Genomic DNA, 20,650 nt, shown 5'->3' on the forward strand with positions numbered 1-20,650 from the left:
TAAAAGAGTAGCCCAAGAGTTGGCGGTGGGTGGTGATGACTAGCTGCCTTCCCTCTAGTCTTACATTGCTAAATTAGGGACGGCTAGCACAGATAGCCCTCGAGTAGCTTTGTGTGAAATTCCAAAACAAACAAACAAACAAACTTGTTTTAGGTAAGTCAAGGAATTTTAGGTATTTCACAGAAGGCTATATTATTGTGTTTAATACTAATATTCAAGTTTCATGCAATAATGGGATATTTTACAAATAATATGGTGTTTTGTGTTAGTGACTTCAGGTCTCGTGATATCATGTTTCATTTAAGTCCATCAGGTTTCGCACTTGCGCAAGAACGTGACGCACGTTTGAACTCGTCAGACCTTACAGTAACTCAGAGAAAACATTACAAAAATCATATTTACATATGACTATAAAGGGTCTGATAGTGTTTATCGTTTATTCACAAGACACAGAGTTTATTGTTAAGTAGTAGAAATACATCTAATTTCTAGTTGAGATTCTTTATTAATTTTTATGGTATTGCTTTGTGTTTTACTTCAGCTAACCTGGCTAACTGTCACTTAATATCTAAAAGTCTGTCACAGTTGGATAACTTATTATTAACCATTGGTTATTTATAAATAACCAAATACATCAAGTGTCCAAAAACTCCATGCAAACAAAAACTGTCTATTTACCTTTCCACATCTCAACGACTGGTGTCAAACTCTCTGATAAACAATGATTTCTAACAGACTAAACCTTGTTTAGACATCACCCAATCAAGACATGGTATCATTGGTTAAATAATACGTTTTAGTAGGTTTCGTGAAGGCAGTGTCAAAACGAAATCCTTCAACATGTAAAAGTAAATTGATATGGGTGAAGAAGTAATCTTTTTTTTTTAATAACATGAAAGAGTCAGAGAATGAGAGAATTAGTGTCAGAGGGCGAGAGAATCGAATAAGAAGACAACGTGAATGAGCAGAAGAAAAGAAATGATTGATCCAGTAAGACGAAGAGTGAAGTTGAATGAATATTTACCAATAAAAGTGAGAGAATGGGAACTATACCTAAATAAATGTCAAGAGGTAGAGGGCGCTGCCATTTTTACGAAACTCAGTAACTGGAACCTGACTCTATGGTAATGCTTCTAACCTAGTTGAAGAAAAATGTCTTAAAGTAATAAATCAATAGATCCCATTGGCAGGAAGCCAACATCCGGGAAGGAGAAGGTGTTGGAACTCATTGAATGAAACTAAAAAAAAACTAATGTTTATGTTCGTAGAATCTTACTGGGTCTTCTCACTTATCCATGTTCTGAAGAGTGCTCATAAGTTTATTAAGTGTTCAGTTATTTGATATATGTTTGTCATATGTAAAGTTTTATTTAAATAATTGAACATTTAGATTTGGACACAATAATAAGTTATGTAAAGCATATCTTACTATTTATCAAAAACTAGGGTGCTCTGTTGTAGGAACTTAGACAAGTTGACCGTTTTAAAATTTGACTTTATTTTTTCTCAAACATTCTGTTCGAAGAGTTTTATGTTATACGGGATAATCCCTATATGCTCTCCCACCCCCAAAGGCACACCAGTATGATTTCAGACTCATCCTTCTAGAAACCGGGTTTCGATACCCGTAGTGGGCAACCCACAGATAACCCATTGTGTAAGTTTGTGCTTAATTCCAAACAAACAGAGCAAACAAATTCCTACTATATGAGAGAGGAGATTTTGACTTTCGTAAAAATAGTATATCTGTAAATACAAGTTCGGTGGGCCCGGCATGGCCAGGTGGTTAAGGCACTCAACTCGTAATCCGAGGGTAGCGGATTCGCATCCCCGTCGCGCCAAACATGCTCCCACTTTCAGTCGTGGGGGCGTTATAATATGACAGTCAATCCTACTATTCGTTGGTGAAAGAGTAGCCCAAGAGTTAGCAGTGGTTGGTGATGACTAGCTGCCTTCCCTCTAGTCTTACACTACTAAATCAGGGACGGCTGTCGCAGATAGCCCTCGTGTAGCTTTGCGCGAAACTCAAAACAAACCAATTTCGGCTTGTCCATTAAAATTTGTTCACTTCCAGCCCTTCATTTTAAGAGCAAACAAAGACTCGTCATTTACAGTTTACGTGCCTTTGTTGTGCCAAGGAATGTACACAATTAAGTTTGATGTGGTTGAGCAATGGTATAAAACTTTGGTGTACTTCACACATCGCTAAAGACGTATTATTCGATAAAACCTGGTTATGGCACCAGAATCAGAATCTGAAAAGAACCTGAGAGAATTTCCAACCTCTTTCAACATGCATAAACGAATAATTTCTTGGGATGAAGAGTTTGGACACTCTGGTAACTGCAACTCTGAGATCAACTTTGGATAAATCAAAATCAGGTCCCGTATTACCCTCAAACCAATTGCTTGTTCCTATTTTCACTGGAGATGGATTTAGCTCACGTGGCTTTCTTTTTAGTACTGGTTTTGTGAATCATTTCTGGAAGCTCCTATCTTAAACGTTTAAGAAGTAGTAACTGAACTGCGTTATTGGTGAACTGGCTTGTCCATCATTTACCAAAAATCAGGAGAGAACCTCTTAACACATTTTACAAGCCAAGGTATTCACTCCAAAGGTTCCTATAATTACATCTTTTTACCTCAACTGCACTGGTGTATTTGTTATCCTTTAGTTTTCGTTTGTAACATTCGTGAAATGCTTGCTTTCAACTCTCAATTGCTTTAAAAAATGTGATTGATTTAACATTTTTTCCATTAATCTCGGCGTTCCCTCTTCTTAATTTATATTTACTGCTTTCAATCTTTTATTTATCTGATGTATTATATTTGAAGCTTATAAACCATGACATCAATCTCCAGATGGTGATAAAACTTTGTTTTTTACATTACTCTGTGATATCTCTTGGTGGTGCTTGGTTACAAACGCAAGTTCGTCTAGAATTGCAATCATTTCATCAGGACTCCGATGTTTCATCATCAGCCATTACAAAGAAGTGTGTGATTTATCCTAAATATAATTTTTTTCTCACAAACATATTAGCTATAAATCATTCATTCTCTTCCTTTGTGAATGTAATATTGTATTGTCATAACTTATTTACATCTTCTGATCATTCCGTATCTTAATTATCACAGCCTGTGTCACCGGTATTAGTATCTAAGATGGCTGCAACACCTTAGGTTGGGTGAGCCAAGATATAAGTCTGTAAGATAATATGTTTTAAAACCTAGACAAAGTATTCATTCCAGAAGTAACTGAACTCAAGCTTGATTTTTAATAAAATACCCAGCTCAGATAAAAGTTCTGAGAAATTTACTGAAAAGTTTCAGAGAGAACAAAAGTTTCTCATACCTATTTTCTTTTTCTTTAATCATCTAATAATTATTAGAAATTATTTTACAGTATTATTTGAATATCATTCGATTACACAAATTAAAATGGTTTACAAGCACACCCATTTCAAAACATGCTTCTTGTCGGTTTGAACGTCATAGGACTTATTGACGCATCTCAGCAAACTTAGCCTTCCGTCCAATTAGACATAATCCAAAGGCTTAGAACTCTAAAAATCGGGCTTTTATACCCATAGTTAGTACAGCATAGATAGCCCATTGTGTAGCTTTGTGCGTAATTACAAATAAACCAACAACAATGGCAGATACTTCGGGCAACTCTCTTAAATGCTTGATTAATGGCTCATGGTCATTCAAGTCCAAAGTGACCAAATGGTTTAGGTGCTTGACTCGTAGTCTGAAGGTCGCTGGTTCAAATTTCCGTTTCTCCAAACATGCTCGCCTTTTCAGCTGTGGGGTCGTTACCATGTTACAATTAATCCCATTATTCATTGGTTAGAAAGAGTAGCTCAAGCGTTGGCGGTGGATGGTGATGACTGGCTGTATTCTCTCTAGTCTTTTACTGCTACACTAAAGACGGCTAGTGTAGATAGCCCTTGTGTAGCTTTGTGCGAAATTCAAAATTAACCAAACCACACTCATCCAATGTGTAATTTAATTAGTGCGTTTACAGTGTTTCGTAGCTAGGTCCTAGACAAGGGTAAACCTTTTGTGCACTTAGTAACATTTAATTCGATTTCTTTCCGTTCCTTTTACCTTCAAATATGTGTGACGGTAATGACTGTGTGCCTCATAACACTTACTGGGCAGTATTAGGGAGCTTCTGAGGTCATTCGTGGATAACATCCCATAACTTTATGTGTTTTATATCATCTGTCAGTTTACGAGATTTTCTTTCCTGTGGAGCAACATTCTTTCATAATTCTTAAGTCAGTTTTCTCCTTGAAGAAAAACACCCTATTTTATTGATAAAATTGTAGCAATAGTAAAACGTCATGGTATTCCGAACGCGAAGTCATCCTTACTTCAAATGAAGGTTAATCTTATAAGCCAAATTCAGATTTGACGTGGGTGATGCACGTGTTCACACGTTCAGATTAAGTATAACAAAATGTAAAACTGGGAATATTTAGAAAACATTCAATTCTATGACAATAACGAATGGGACAATCATTAGTACAATTTCTAATATTAAAATACAATGAATAGCGTTAGAAAATGATAAAACATTTCAGTTTTGTTCAAAAATAGTGTTTGTTTGAAGTTAAGCACAAAGCTACACAAAGGGCTATCTGTGCTCTGCCCACCACGGGTATCGAAACCTGGTTTGTAGCATTTCTAAGTCTGCAGACATGCTGCTGTGCCACTGGCGGTCTTCAAGAATATAAAAAAAAGCCATTTGAGTAAAAAAAATGAGGAAAGATGATGAATTTCTATCACAACTTTGATTTTCAGTGGCATAGGTTTTGATACCCGTGATGGGCAGAGCACAGATAGCCCTTTGTGTAGCTTTGTACTTAATTCTTAAGAAAAAAAAACATAATATGTCGACTTTCTTTTATCAACAGTTCCGACTATTGCACCATAAGTTAGAAATGAAAGTTTTCTGAGGAAACAAGTGTAATGAATTTTTGTTGTGCGAATATATATATTATGCATATATAGAATATATAGGAGAGTTAGGTGAGGTTCCAAGTTTAAGTCTTGTTCTGTTAAAAACTGTCACGTGTTCCGCCTCCACCCCCACACAGCGGTATGTTATGGGACTAACATTAGAAACCGAGTTTCGATACCCATGGAGGGCAGAGCACAGGAAGCCTATTGTGCAGGTTTACGCTTAACTACAAACAAATACACGTGCTTCAAGGCGCATATTTGTTAAAGGTGAGAAGTCTTGCCTGTGTCGGTGGCTCTACAGCTATCACATGAGTATTTCACAAACCCTCGTGTTCCAAGGTGCGTATTTTTTAGTGGCGAGAAGTCTTGTCTACGTAGGTGGCCCTACAGCTATCACGTTAATATTTATATAAGACGTTTGAAGGTGAAACGTCTTTCGTTAAACAAAAAGTTAGTGATAAGAAATGATGGCTGAAATGGGTAGAAAGACCTGAGTAGCTTATTGAGATGGGTTTTAACATTCATTAAATATATTTATAATTATTGCTGTGGTTCTTATATTTATAATTAGACTTAGTTTTCCACCAAAGAAATCAACATCTACTTAATTCTTACTTAACCTTTAACCTGTTGACTGCCAAGTATTTCAGCTGCTACGGCAACTCCGAACCAAGTTCAAAATACAACTCTAATGCTTCTTCATTTTGTACCCTTTTTCGTGACGCCATTTTGGATCGAAAGTGAAACAATACGTAAGTAAGTCAAGTGTATGTATGGTGCTGACATCTACCGTTGAAGTTAGGTATTATTGACAACTAATTAGCTCGTCCGTGGCACTGTGTTACCGATCAGCTTGGACGAGTTATCTCGTTTACGGCACTTAACAGGTTAATTCAACGAACATCAACCATAACGACTGGCTTAACCGATGACTCTCAACGTCCTTATTTGTTTACCTCGGCAAATACAACCAGCGTTATTGAACAATGATAAATTCTAATGGCCTAAACCTAGTAGACTTTGACACAAAAAAAAATATTACATTTTCTGAAAACATACTTTAGAAGTTACATAATGGGAATAAATGTACATTTGTTTAAATATGCAGTGTGACGTGCGTGTGTATTCAATGATTTTTTAAAAATCACATCTACAGAATTAAAACAATGAAAGTAATCTTCTGACGAAATAATGATTTCGTGAAATAGACACACTTTTTAATTCACTTTAACAAAATGATTTTGGAAGGTCATAAAATATTTAATTTACGGCGTTTAGAAAAGACGTAGAACAGAAGCGATTCACAATTTTTGTATTATAGTGGATCATTTGATCTAATTAAAAGTATCCTGTAACCAATTTAATTAATTATTATACTTATGAAGAAGCAACTGTAATGTTAAAGCGGGAGAAAAATTATCTATTTCACAGGCAATGATAAATCTTACTTACCCATCTCCAAAGTCCCTTTTATGGCCTCTCTTGCCGTAACTAATAAGATTTCGGCTTCTTTTGTCCAGACATTGTGGACCATCTTGAAGTAGAGCTAGTGACATAATACAGACAAATTTAAATGTCAAAGTAAATTCTCAGGTGGTTAAGGTGAGCGACTCGTAATCCGAGGGTTGTCGGTTCGAGACCCCGTCACACCAAACATGCTCGCCCTTTCTGCGGTTGAGGCGTTATAACATGATAGCCAATCCCACTATTCGTTGATAAAAGAGTAGCCCAAGAGGTGGCGGTGGGTATTGATGACTAGCTGCCTTCCCTCTATTCATACACTGTTAAATCAGGGAAGGCTAGCGCAGACAGCCCTCGTGTAGCTTTGCGCAAAATTGGAAACAAACCAATCATTCATGAAAACGAGTTTTGTTTTTACTTGTTTTGGAATCAAGCACAAAGCTACACAATGGGTTTTCTAGCTGTCCGCAGACATTGTGTCATTGGGGGGGCTCTTTGTCTTCATTAACACACATTTCAAAAAAATCGAAGTTTTTGTATTGTACTAAAAGGTCATCTAATAAAGTTTTGCAGTAACGTTCTTCAGTGTATATCTCCATCACTACAGGCCCGGCATTGCCTGATGGTTGGTGAGAGAGACTTTGTACCTGTTTGTTTTTGTTTTTTTTGGTTTTTTTTGGAATTTCGCACAAAGCTACTCGAGGGTTATCTGCCCTAGCCGTCCCTAATTTAGCAGTGTAAGACTAGAGGGAAGGCAGCTAGTCATCACCACCCACCGCCGACTCTTCTTTCACCAACGAATAGTAGGATTGACTGTCATATTATAACGCCCCCACGACTGAAAGTGGGAGCATGTTTGGCGCGACGGGGATGCGAACCCGCAACTCTCAGATTACGAGTCGCACGCCTTAACCCGCCAGGCCATGCCGGGCCCATTTTACAATTATGAATGGCTATTGCAGTTAGCCTTCGATTATCTGTGCGAGAAATTTCACAAACAAACAAATCGTCATTACAGGCATTGTTATGGTAGTAAATTTAAGCAAATATGTCTTTTTAGATTTAAACTAAACCATAACAAGAATTTAGCTGTTTCATTTTAATAACAAATTGGGCAACGGGCTAGTGAAACCATGGACCAATAGAAAAGAACGCTGCGTCGCGTGCTGTAAATGTAATATCTATGAGTAATTTTATTCAGTCAGGTATTATTTTCAGAGATTAGAAATAATTATTTCCATAGCTTTTTCTGAAAGATAAGAGCTCTGAAAAATTTGTGTTCTAATACTGTTACTACGAGGCCCGGCATAGCCAGGTGGTTAAGGCACTCGACTCGTAATCAGAGGGTCGCGAGTTTGAATTGTCCTTTCATCCGTTGGGGCTTTATAATGTTAAGATCAACCCCACTATTCGTTGGTAAAAAATAGTCCAAGAGTTGGCGGGGGTGGTGATGACAAGCTGCCTTTTCTTTTCTCTATTCTTACACTGCTAAATCAGGGACGGCTAGCGCAGATAGCCTTCGTGTAGCTTTGCGCGAAATTAAAAAAAAACAACAGACAAACATTAAAAGATGTGGTTATATGGCGTGTCTTCAAACTTGTATCGGATGTATATTTTCAGATATTTGCATATAAACACATCCTAAGAATAACTCGAATTTCCGGTGAGTTATAACACACGCGTGGAACTGATTACATAATTTGAAAAAAAAAAAAAATCCCATTGATTTTCGTTCCATTATTGTAGTTCGCAGTTTGGACTCGCAAAGTACAATGTTTTGAATGTTAAACTATTTTCATATAGAGAGTAAACAATCATATCGATAACCGATACATTCCTCACAATGAAACTAAATTACAAAAGTTGTGAAAAAAACACAGAAAAACTTCTATAAAAGAAACGCTAACCGAAGTTTTTTTTTCATATCCTTCTCATGAGCTTTATTTTAATGTTTCCTTATGTCTTAGCTACATATCGAAAGTTTCGGTGTCGTAAGTACAATGATAGTAAAGAGGAAGTTTCATTGACTTTTCGTATTTTTTTTTCTTCTGAAAGATAAAATGATATTTGATCAGCATTTCAGCTTACATGATTTATCGAAGTATACGAGAATATACGAGAATGTTAGAAGGTAATGTGATATGATTAAAAATATTTCACGTGAAATACTTACCACTCTTCTGATATTCGCTGCTGACAATGCTGCTGGTGACAGGCTTAGGTTCCATCTACAGGATAGTAGTTATAAAAAACAACAACAACAAACTAAAACACTAAGTGAAGTTCATTATCACACATCAAAACTACTTATTTTATAACAGGTGTAGTTTCATTTAAAATTATTAAAATACTTTTGAACTACATGAACATCACTAGATTGATAATAATTGGAAAACTTTTGAACTACATAGACATCACTGGAAGGATAATTGTTACAAAACTTTTGAACTACATACACATCACTAGGATGATAATTGTTATAATACTTTTGAACTACATAGACATCACTGGAAGGATAATTGTTACAATACTTTTGAACTACATACACATCACTAGGATGATAATTGTTATAATACTTTTGAACTACATACACATCACTAGGATAATAATTGTTATAATACTTTTGAACTACATGAACATCACTAGATTGATAATAATTGTTATAATACTTTTGAACTACATAGACATCACTGGAAGGATAATTGTTATAATACTTTTGAACTACATACACATCACTAGGATGATAATTGTTACAATACTTTTGAACTACATAGACATCACTGGAAGGATAATTGTTATAATACTTTTGAACTACATACACATCACTAGGATAATAATTGTTATAATACTTTTGAACTACATGAACATCACTAGATTGATAATAATTGTTATAATACTTTTGAACTACATAGACATCACTGGAAGGATAATTGTTATAATACTTTTGAACTACATACACATCACTAGGATGATAATTGTTACAATACTTTTGAACTACATAGACATCACTGGAAGGATAATTGTTATAATACTTTTGAACTACATACACATCACTAGGATAATAATTGTTGAGAAAATACACATAGCAACACTTACCTACGCAACAATAATTCTATAACTCACTGCACATTGAAGCCTACATATTACCACAATTCTAACATTATATTCAGAAAAATGGTTATGGTACAACAGCTTGAAATAGTGTTTAGTTCGCATACATAGAAACACATAGAGCTTCAAGAATTAAACTATAAAAATAGATTATCTTAATACAATGACAGAACCTCTGATTTTTGAAGTATTACATATCAGATTGTAATTAAAAACAAATTATATGAGAACTAATACTAATTGGTGTTATGTTAGATACATTTAGGAGTTTCCCCGCCTTTCTCCCTCGGCCCGGTATGGCCATGTGGTTAGAGCACACGACTCGTAATCTGCGGGTCGGGGGCTCGAATCCCCGTCACACTAAACATGGGCCTGGCATGATCAGGTGGTTAAGGCGCTCGATTCGTAATCTGAAGGTCGCGGGTTCGAATCCCCGTCACACCAAACATGCTCGCCCTTTTAGCCGTGGAGGCGTTATAATATGATGGTCAATCCCACTATTCGTTGGTAAAAGAATAGTCCAAGACTTGGCGGTGGGTGGCAATGGCTAGCTGCCTTCCTTCTAGTCTTACACTGCTAAATTAGGGACGACTAGCGCAGATAGCCCTCGCATAGCTTTGTGAAAAATTCTAAACAAACAAACACCAAACATGTTCGCCCTTTCAGCCGTGGGGGCGTTATTATTCAACGGTCAATCCCACTATTCATTGGTAAAAGAGTAGCTCAAGAGTTGGCAGTGGGTGGTAATGACTTAGCCACTTTCCCTCTTATCTTACACTGCTAAATTGCGGACGGCTAGCGCAGAATGCCCTCGTGTAGCTTTACTCGAAATTAAAAAAACAAAACAACAAATCTTTCTCTTCAATGAATAAGTCCCATTAAATTTTAACTAGCTCATATTATGCTACAGCGGCGATAGTATATCTAGAAAGAAAATGAAAGAAATTCTAAACCTGAATCTATACAAGGCCAGATGTAAGGCTTAGGTATAGAATTAAAATATCATACATAACTTTCTGAATGTTTTTTTTCAATATTACATGCAACATAATTGAAAAAAAAGATTTATCGAGGAAAATAAGGTTATATATACTTGACAAGTGATAAGCGATGTTCAGAAAAATCACCCCATCTAAGAGCCCCAAAATATCCATTTCTCCCAACTCCACCCAAACAATCGTGACTGCGTTACTAACACAACAGCGATTTTACTCTTTTTGTTAAAAATTGTTATTTTGTGAATTTTCATCAATGTTTTCTCACATATTATTTTCATTACTTTATATTTATTACAAACATAATAATTAATATTTTGTGTAATACTTGTGCTTGTGTGCTGCTCTAACTGTACCTAATACGCCCCCTGGTAAGACAATGATATATTTTACAACGTTAAAATGCAGAATTCGGTACCCCACGCTGAGTACAGCAGGTAGACCCATATGGTTCTGCTTTATAGTAAACAAACAAAGTACTTAATACACAGTATCAAATTATATTTGTATTACATTTATATTTTGTATTATATTATATTTTGTATTATATTTATAACAGTTTGATTCTGACGTTCCCAAATCCATAAAAGTTTGCGATGGGCTCCCCTGGTTCTTAATCCAGGCTCGACAATGAGACACTAGTGGAAATATAGAACACGATATTTTATTAGACAAAAGGTTTAATATAATTAGCGAACCTGAAGAACCGTAAAATTTAAACCTACCCTTCTGTTTGGATTTGGTACATCATAAAGATGTCGACTGTTGCCAAATGTGCGCATGCCTGGATCTGATCCTCCCCTGAGTGGTCCACTCTGATCTCGAGAGTACACCGGGATCTTAGTGGTAGCATAGGGTGCAGGAAGGTATGCTGGTTCGTGGTTACTGTCGTACGTTACTGTGAGTGACATATTTTCTGGCTTCACTTGTTCACTGTTTTCTGTTCCTAAAAAAACAAACGCGTAAAAATTCAATATAGAACTACAGGACTAGAACAGTCAAATCGACGGAATCTTCACATTTTAATGCTGTTAAAATAAACCAAAATATAATAGATAGATTCATGGGAAAAACTGAGGTCACTTACTGTATAAAAAAACCTGATTTATCCCAGTTTTTAAAAGTTGTGGGCAGATTTTTTAAATATTACCAACCAGTCGGGCCCGGCATGGCCAAGCGTGTTAAGACGTGTGACTCGTAATCTGAGGGTCGCGGGTTCGCATCCCCGTCGCGCCAAACATGCTCACCCTTTCAGCCGTGGGGGCGTTATAAAGTGACGGTCAATCCCACTATTCGTTGGTAAAAGAGTAGCCCAAGAGTTGGAGGTGGGTGGTGATGACTAGCTGCCCTCCCTCTAGTCTTACACTGCTAAATTAGGGACGGCTAGCACAGATAGCCCTCGAGTAGCTTTGTGCGAAATTCAAAAACAAACAAACCAGTCACAATGATCTTTCTGATGAGATTATTAAAAGCCTTTAGCCCTAGAAGCTAAATATACTTTTAAACAGTGTGTGTGTTTTAGTGGAAACCTTTGTAATTATTTATTTGGTCGGATTTTAGCATTGTAAGTCTGTAAACTTACTGCTGATCCACGGGAGGGACTTTTTTTTTTTACATAATGAACCTACAACTTAAATCCAATTTTATCTCATCTGTCTATTAGCGGGACCATTATATCTTGCATAATTCATATAATTGTTTTTCATAAAGTTTACGCAGTCTAGGAACGTTTGCTCCAGAAAAAAAAACAAAAAAAAACCGGGAGAATTACTGTCAGAAATGAGATACTTACGAAGTTAATGTTTGAAATTATTTCTTGTCAGAGTGGCACCTTGCTCGAGCAAAGATGCAATATTTTAACAGAGAAAATTAATTTCTAAGCAAAGACTCTGCAATTTAAAAGCGAATAAATTTATTTCTGAGCAAATATACTACATTTTAAAGAGGAAAAAAATCTATTTCTGAACAAAGATGCAACTTTATAAAGCAGAAACAAAAAAAAAGATTTCTCATGCGTGTTTTCACGTTCCTTAAAATTACTAAGAGAGTGTATTAGGGTAATTTAAATATATTTTAATAAACAGGATAAAATAATATTAGCTGTATTGTACTGCAGAAAATAATTTTAAATTTTATCATGAATTAAAAGGAGAACTTTGTTACGTTTTTCACTGGATGATTAAGGAAATCAACTAACGAAATCATATGTTATGAAACTTTGCACGAACGTTTAAATAATTTAGTGTTACCTTTTGTAAACTCTTACCCAACCTGTAACCAGTGTTCGAAGGGTGAGCAGCCGCGTGCGTGTTTCAATTAGTAATTCAAATGGGATTATTTTCGCACGGTAGGCAAAGAACCTTTTCTCTGTTGAACGGACACAGGATACAGTAATAACCTCGTCTGGACAACTTATTATTTAAATAGATTTTTAATTTTGATAAAATACCATAAGAGAGCATTTATACAGTTAATAGTAAACCGTGACTTGAATATTCACGTATAAATAAGACAGAATTATGTTGTCATTTACTGAATAGTTGGAAAAACAGTAAATACTAAAGACACTGTTTTAACCGAGAAGCATTGGAACAAAACTATGAAATTTGTCCCCCAAGGCGTGACACAAGTTTAGGAAAATATTACTGAAAGCTAGAAATAAGTTTATTTTTAAATATTATATTTGTCTGAAAAACATTAAATGACGGTTACATAAATAGTTTCTTTTTTCTTTTTTACCTTCTGGGGAATAAGTACGTGGCCCAGGGGATCTTCTCCGGGTCACTTGACACACAACTATGAAAACAACTACTAAGACCAGGACGGAACTGGCTACTGGAACTGTTACCGTCAGATGGCGATAAAGAAAGTTTACTGACGTCATTTCCGAAGGACCTGTAGGAAACTCTGAAGAATATAAAAGAAGTTAAATGCACGTTAATAAATGTTTAAAAAAATATTAAAATGAGAACTCGATTAAATATTTATTTGAATAAGTCAGAAGAACTACATTTTATCTCACCATTCTACTCTTAGGCCTAAGTAAAGCCATTGCACTCAGTGTACAAGGAAAAATAACATCGACAATTCTGTCATTCAAGCCACTTAAAACTTTTCCAATGTAGGATAGAAAATAAATAATTGTGTAAACCAAACTCGATATAGGTTTGTTTGTTTGTTGTCAAGCGCAAAGCTCCACAATAGGCTACGTGTGCTCTTCCAACCACGGGTATCAAAACCCGATTTTAGCCCTTTAAGTCGATAAAAACCAGGTTTAGATTCTTACTGAATTATTATTTAGTTTTTGTGTAATCCATAAACTCAGAAGTATTTAAAATAATAAACAAGATCACTGGTTTGAATCCTGTCACCGAACATGATCAGCATTTGAACAGTAGAGGAATTATAATGTGATGACCAGTGTCGTTTTCCAACCCAAGGCTTAACGGTGGGTACTTGTTGACTAGGCGCTTTCTCTTTAGTGTAACAGTTCCATATTAGTAACATATAGCCTTGTGGGTAGATTATGATGAGTGTTCTGAAACAAACAAACGAACAAAACGTTCAAGGGATCCAAACATTCATAAGGATGACTGTTCAGAAAACTCTAAAGTACGGAGAGTTTCTAATTTCAGGAGAACTAGAAACGTTTGAGCTTTGAACAAAACGTTTCCTGTTTACCACTACACCATTACTGAAGGGATAAGAGTGCAGAAGGTCCAAAGTTCGAGCCACATTGATGCGCAATTTCAGTTGTGGGGTGGCTTTAACTAGACGATTATGCAATGAACACTGGGGTTTCTGAATTTGGCTGTTTAACTAATGTGTGTATTAGGAATCATTAAGGTTAATAAACCAATCAATTATCATAAGTTGTTGTTATATACATATTTGTCTGTAGCGTGTGCTGCATAAGGTATTGTCAGTTTAAAAATAGCACGCGTTAATCCTTATTGTTAAATTTATTATAAATGTGTTTTTCCTTTTTTTTTTTAAGAACAACCTATATAAAATATACTCTGGTCGTTTGCTATGATGTATGCTTGAGCTGCAGTTAAAGGTTTACAAAATCCCCCGCTAGGAGAACATAAGAAATAAACATGTTTGTTTGTTTGTTTTGGAATTTCGCACAAAGCTACTCGAGGGTTATCTGTGTTAGCCGTCCCTAATTTAGTAGTGTAAGACTAGAGGGAAGGCAGCTAGTCATCACCACCCACCGCCAACTCTTGGGTTACTCTTTTACCAACGAATAGTTGGATTGACTGTTACATCATAACGCATCCACGGCTAAAAGGACGAGCAAGTTTGGCGCGACCGGCATGCGAACCCGCGACCCTCAGATTACGAGTTGCATGCCTTAACACGCTTGGCCATGCGGTGCCGAAGAAATAGTCAAGAAATATATCTACCTAAAAACAGACTAATCAAGCTGCAATTAAAGGTTTGCAAAATCCCCCGCTAGGAGAACATAAGAAATATTCAAGGAATATATCTCGCTAAAAACAAACTAATCAAGCTGCAATTAAAGATTTACAAAATCCCCAGCTAGAAGAACATAAGTAATATTCAAGGAATATATCTCGCTAAAAACACACTAATCAAGCTGCAATTAAAGGTTAACAAAATCCCCAGCTAGGAGAACATAAGTAATATTCAAGGAATATATCTCGCTAAAAACAAACTAATCAAGCTGCAATTAAAGGTTTACAAAATCCCCAGCTAGGAGAACATAAGAAATAGTCAAGAAATATATCTACCTAAAAACAGACTAATCAAGCTGCAATTAAAGGTTTACAAAATCCCCCGCTAGGAGAACATAAGAGGTAGTCAAGAAATATATATAGCTAAAAACAGACTAATCAAGCTGCAATTAAAGGTTTGCAAAATCTCCTGCTAGGAGAACATAAGAAATATTCAAGGAATATATCTCGCTAAAAACAGACTAATCAAGCTGCAATTAAAGGTTTACAAAATCTCCCGCTAGGAGAACATAAGAAATATTCAAGGAATATATCTCGCTAAAAACAGACTAATCAAGCTACAATTAAAGGTTTACAAAACTCCCCGCTAGGAGAACATAAGTAATATTCAAGGAATATATCTCGCTAAAACAAACTAATCAAGCTGCAATTAAAGATTTACAAAATCGCCAGCTAGGAGAACATAAGTAATATTAAAGGAATATATCTCGCTAAAAACAAACTAATCAAGCTGCAATTAAAGGTTTACAAAATCCCCAGCTAGGAGAACATAAATAATATTCAAGGAATATATCTCGCTAGAAACAAACTAATGAAGCTGCAATTAAAGGTTTACAAAATCCCCAGCTAGGAGAACATAAGAAATAGTCAAGAAATATATCTCCCTAAAAACAAACTAATCAAGCTGCAATTAAAGGTTTACAAAATCCCCCGATAGGAGAACATAAGAAATAGTCAAGAAATATATCTACCTAAAAACAGACTAATCAAGCTGCAATTAAAGGTTTGCAAAATCTCCCGCTAGGTGAACATAAGAAATATGTAAGGAATATATCTCGCTAAAAACAGACTAATCAAGCTACAATTAAAGGTTTACAAAATTCCCCGCTAGGAGAACATAAGTAATATTCAAGGAATATATCTCGCTAAAACAAACTAATCAAGCTGCAATTAAAGATTTACAAAATCGCCAGCTAGGAGAACATAAGTAATATTCAAGTAATATATCTCGCTAGAAACAAACTAATAAAGCTGCAATTAAAGGTTTACAAAATCCCCAGCTAGGAGAACATAAGAAATAGTCAAGAAATATATCTCGCTAAAAACAGACTAATCAAGCTGCAATTAAAGGTTTACAAAATCCCCCATAGGAGAAAGTAAGAAATAGTCAAAAAATATATCTACCTAAAAACAGACTAATCAAGCTGCAATTGTAGGTTTACAAAATCCCCCGCTAAAAGAACATAAGAAATAGTCAAGAAATATATATAGCTAAAAACAGACTAATCAAGCTGCAATTAAAGGTTTGCAAAATCTAGCGCTAGGAGAACATAAGAAATATTAAAGGAATATATCTCGCTAAAAACAGACTAATCAAGCTGCAATTAATAGTTTACAAAATCCGCCGCTAGGAGAACATAAGAAACATTCAAGGAATATATCTCGCTAAAAACAGACTAATCATGCTGCAATTAAAGGTTTACAAAATCCCCCGATAGGAGAACATAAATAATATTCAAGGAATATATCTCGCTAAAAACAAACTAATAAAGCTGCAATTAAAGGTTTACAAAATCCCAAGCTTGGAGAACATAAGTAATTTGTTTGTTTGTTTGTTTGGGAATTTCGCACAAAGCTACTCGAGGGCTATCTGTGCTAGCCGTCCCTAATTTAGCAGTGTAAGACTAGAGGGAAGGCAGCTAGTCATCACCACCCACCGCCAACTCTTGGGCTACTCTTTTACCAACGAATAGTGGGATTGACCGTCACATTATACACCCCCACGGCTGGGAGGGCGAGCATGTTTAGCGCGACGGGGGCGCGAACACGCGACCCTCGGATTACGAGTCGCACGCCTTACGCGCTAGGCCATGCCGGGCCAACATAAGTAATATTAAAGGAATATATCTCGCTAAAAACAAACTAATCAAGCTGCAATTAAAGGTTTACAAAATCCCCAGCTAGGAGAACATAAATAATATTCAAGGAATATATCTCGCTAGAAACAAACTAATGAAGCCGCAATTAAAGGTTTACAAAATCCCCAGCTAGGAGAACATAAGAAATAGTCAAGAAATATATCTCGCTAAAAAGAAATTAATCAAGCTGCAATTAAAGGTTTACAAAATCCCCCGATAGGAGAACATAAGAAATAGTCAAGAAATATATCTACCTAAAAACAGACTAATCAAGCTGCAATTAAAGGTTTGCAAAATCTCCCGCTAGGAGAACATAAGAAATATTCAAGGAATATATCTCGCTAAAAACAGACTAATCAAGCTACAATTAAAGGTTTACAAAATTCCCCGCTAGGAGAACATAAGTAATATTCAAGGAATATACCTCGCTAAAAACAAACTAATGAAGCTGCAATTAAAGATTTACAAAATCCCCCGCTAGGAGAACATAAGAAATAGTCAAGGAATATATCTCGCTAAAAACAAACTAATCAAGCTGCAATTAAAGGTTTACAAAATTACCCGATAGGAGAACATAAGTAATATTCAAGAAATATATCTCGCTAAAACAAACTAATCAAGCTGCAATTAAAGGTTTACAAAATCCCCAGCTAGGAGAACATAAGTAATACTCAAGGAATATGTCTCGCTAAAAACAAACTAATCAAGCTGCAATTAAAGGTTTACAAAATCCCCAGCAAGGAGAACATAAATAATATTCAAGTAATATATCTCGCTAGAAACAAACTAATGAAGCTGCAATTAAAGGTTTACAAAATCCCCAGCTAGGAGAACATAAGAAATAGTCAAGAAATATCTCTCGCTAAAAACAGACTAATCAAGCTGCAATTAAAGGTTTACAAATTCCCCCATAGGAGAACGTAAGAAATAGTCAAAAAATATATCTACCTAAAAACAGACTAATCAAGCTGCAATTATAGGTTTACAAAATCCCCGTTAAAGAACATAAGAAATAGTCAAGAAATATATATAGCTAAAAACAGACTAATCAAGCTGCAATTAAAGGTTTGCAAAATCTAGCGCTAGGAGAACATAAGAAATATTAAAGGAATATATCTCGCTAAAAACAGACTAATCAAGCTGCAATTAAAGGTTTACAAAATCCCCCGATAGGAGAACATAAATAATATTCAAGGAATATATCTCGCTAAAAACAAACTAATGAAGCTGCAATTAAAGGTTTACAAAATCCCCAGCTAGGAGAACATAAGAAATAGTCAAGAAATATATCTCGCTAAAAAGAAACTAATCAAACTGCAATTAAAGGTTTACAAAATCCCCCGATAGGAGAACATAAGAAATAGTCAAGAAATATATCTACCTAAAAACAGACTAATCAAGCTGCAATTAAAGGTTTGCAAAATCTCCCGCTAGGAGAACATAAGAAATATTCAAGGAATATATCTCGCTAAAAAGAGACTAATCAAGCTACAATTAAAGGTTTACAAAATTCCCCGCTAGGAGAACATAAGTTATATTCAAGGAATATACCTCGCTAAAAACAAACTAATGAAGCTGCAATTAAAGATTTACAAAATCCCCGCTAGGAGAACATAAGAAATAGTCAAGGAATATATCTCGCTAAAACAAACTAATCAGGCTGCAATTAAAGGTTTACAAAATTACCCGATAGGAGAACATAAGTAATATTCAAGGAATATATCTCGCTAAAACAAACTAATCAAGCTGCAATTAAAGGTTTACAAAATCCCCAGCTAGGAGAACATAAGTAATATTCAAGGAATATATCTCGCTAAAAACAAACTGATCAAGCTGCAATTAAAGGTTTACAAAATCCCCAGCAAGGAGAACATAAGAAATAGTCAAGGAATATATCTCGCTAAAAACAAACTAATCAAGCTGCAATTAAAGGTTTACAAAATCCCCAGCTAGGAGAACATAAGAAATAGTCAAGAAATATATCTCGCTAAAAACAAACTAATCAAGCTGCAATTAAAGGTTTATAAAATCCCCCGCTAGGAGAACATAAGAAATAGTCAAGAAATATATCTAGCTAAATACAGACTAATCAAGCTGCAATTAAAGGTTTGCAAAATCCCCCGCTAGGAGAACATAACAAATATTCAAGGAATATATCTCGCTAAAAACAGACTAATGAAGCTGCAATTAAAGGTTTACAAAATCCCCCGCTAGGAGAACATAAGAGGTAGTCAAGAAATATATCTCGCTAAAAAGAAACTAATCAAGCTGCAATTAAAGGTTTACAAAATCCCCCGATAGGAGAACATAAGAAATAGTCAAGAAATATATCTACCTAAAAACAGACTAATCAAGCTGCAATTAAAGGTTTGCAAAATCTCCCGCTAGGAGAACATAAGAAATATTCAAGGAATATATCTCGCTAAAAACAGACTAATCAAGCTACAATTAAAGGTTTACAAAATTCCCCGCTAGGAGAACATAAGTAATATTCAAGGAATATACCTCGCTAAAAACAAACTAATGAAGCTGCAATTAAAGATTTACAAAATCCCCCGCTAGGAGAACATAAGAAATAGTCAAGGAATATATCTCGCTAAAAACAAACTAATCAAGCTGCAATTAAAGGTTTACAAAATTACCCGATAGGAGAACATAAGTAATATTCAAGAAATATATCTCGCTAAAACAAACTAATCAAGCTGCAATTAAAGGTTTACAAAATCCCCAGCTAGGAGAACATAAGTAATATTCAAGGAATATATCTCGCTAAAAACAAACTAATCAAGCTGCAATTAAAGGTTTACAAAATCCTGAGCTAGGAGAACATAAGTAATATTCAAGGAATATATCTCGCTAAAAACAAACTAATCAAGCTGCAATTAAAGGTTTACAAAATCCCCAGCAAGGAGAACATAAGAAATAGTCAAGGAATATATCTCGCTAAAAACAAACTAATCAAACTGCAATTAAAGGTTTACAAAATCCCCAGCTAGGAGAACATAAGTAATATTCAAGAAATATATCTCGCTAAAAACAAACTAATCAAGCTGCAATTAAAGGTTTACATGCGCTAAACATGCTCGCCCTCCCAGCCGTGGGGGTGTATAATGTGACGGTCAATCCCACTATTCGTTGGTTAAAAGAGTAGCCCAAGAGTTGGCGGTGGGTGGTGATGACTAGCTGCCTTCCCTCTAGTCTTACACTGCTAAATTAGGGACGGCTAGCACAGATAGCCCTCGAGTAGCTTTGTGCGAAATTCCCAAACAAACAAACAAACAAATTACTTAGTCTTGCAATAGTCAAGAAATATATCTCCCTAAAAACAAACTAATCAAGCTGCAATTAAAGGTTTACAAAATCCCCCGATAGGAGAACATAAGAAATAGTCAAGAAATATATCTACCTAAAAACAGACTAATCAAGCTGCAATTAAAGGTTTGCAAAATCTCCCGCTAGGAGAACATAAGAAATATTCAAGGAATATATC

The 20,650-nt window shown here is 35.5% G+C and overlaps 1 protein-coding gene across 1 annotated transcript in view; it reads right to left on the reverse strand.

Moving 5' to 3' along the window:
• Positions 1-20,650, reverse strand: part of LOC143245773 (cell adhesion molecule Dscam2-like) — an 82,178-nt gene that overhangs the window by 11,129 nt on the left and 50,399 nt on the right. Inside the window, exons 14-17 of the mRNA XM_076492027.1 lie at positions 13,281-13,448; positions 11,267-11,487; positions 8,609-8,663; positions 6,427-6,520 (exon numbers count right to left, since the gene is read on the reverse strand). Coding sequence (XP_076348142.1) covers positions 6,427-6,520; positions 8,609-8,663; positions 11,267-11,487; positions 13,281-13,448 — 538 coding nt within the window. The remainder of the gene's footprint in view (positions 1-6,426; positions 6,521-8,608; positions 8,664-11,266; positions 11,488-13,280; positions 13,449-20,650) is intronic.

This window comes from Tachypleus tridentatus, chromosome 3 (assembly GCF_004210375.1).
Source record: "Tachypleus tridentatus isolate NWPU-2018 chromosome 3, ASM421037v1, whole genome shotgun sequence".
Taxonomy (NCBI): domain Eukaryota; kingdom Metazoa; phylum Arthropoda; class Merostomata; order Xiphosura; family Limulidae; genus Tachypleus; species Tachypleus tridentatus.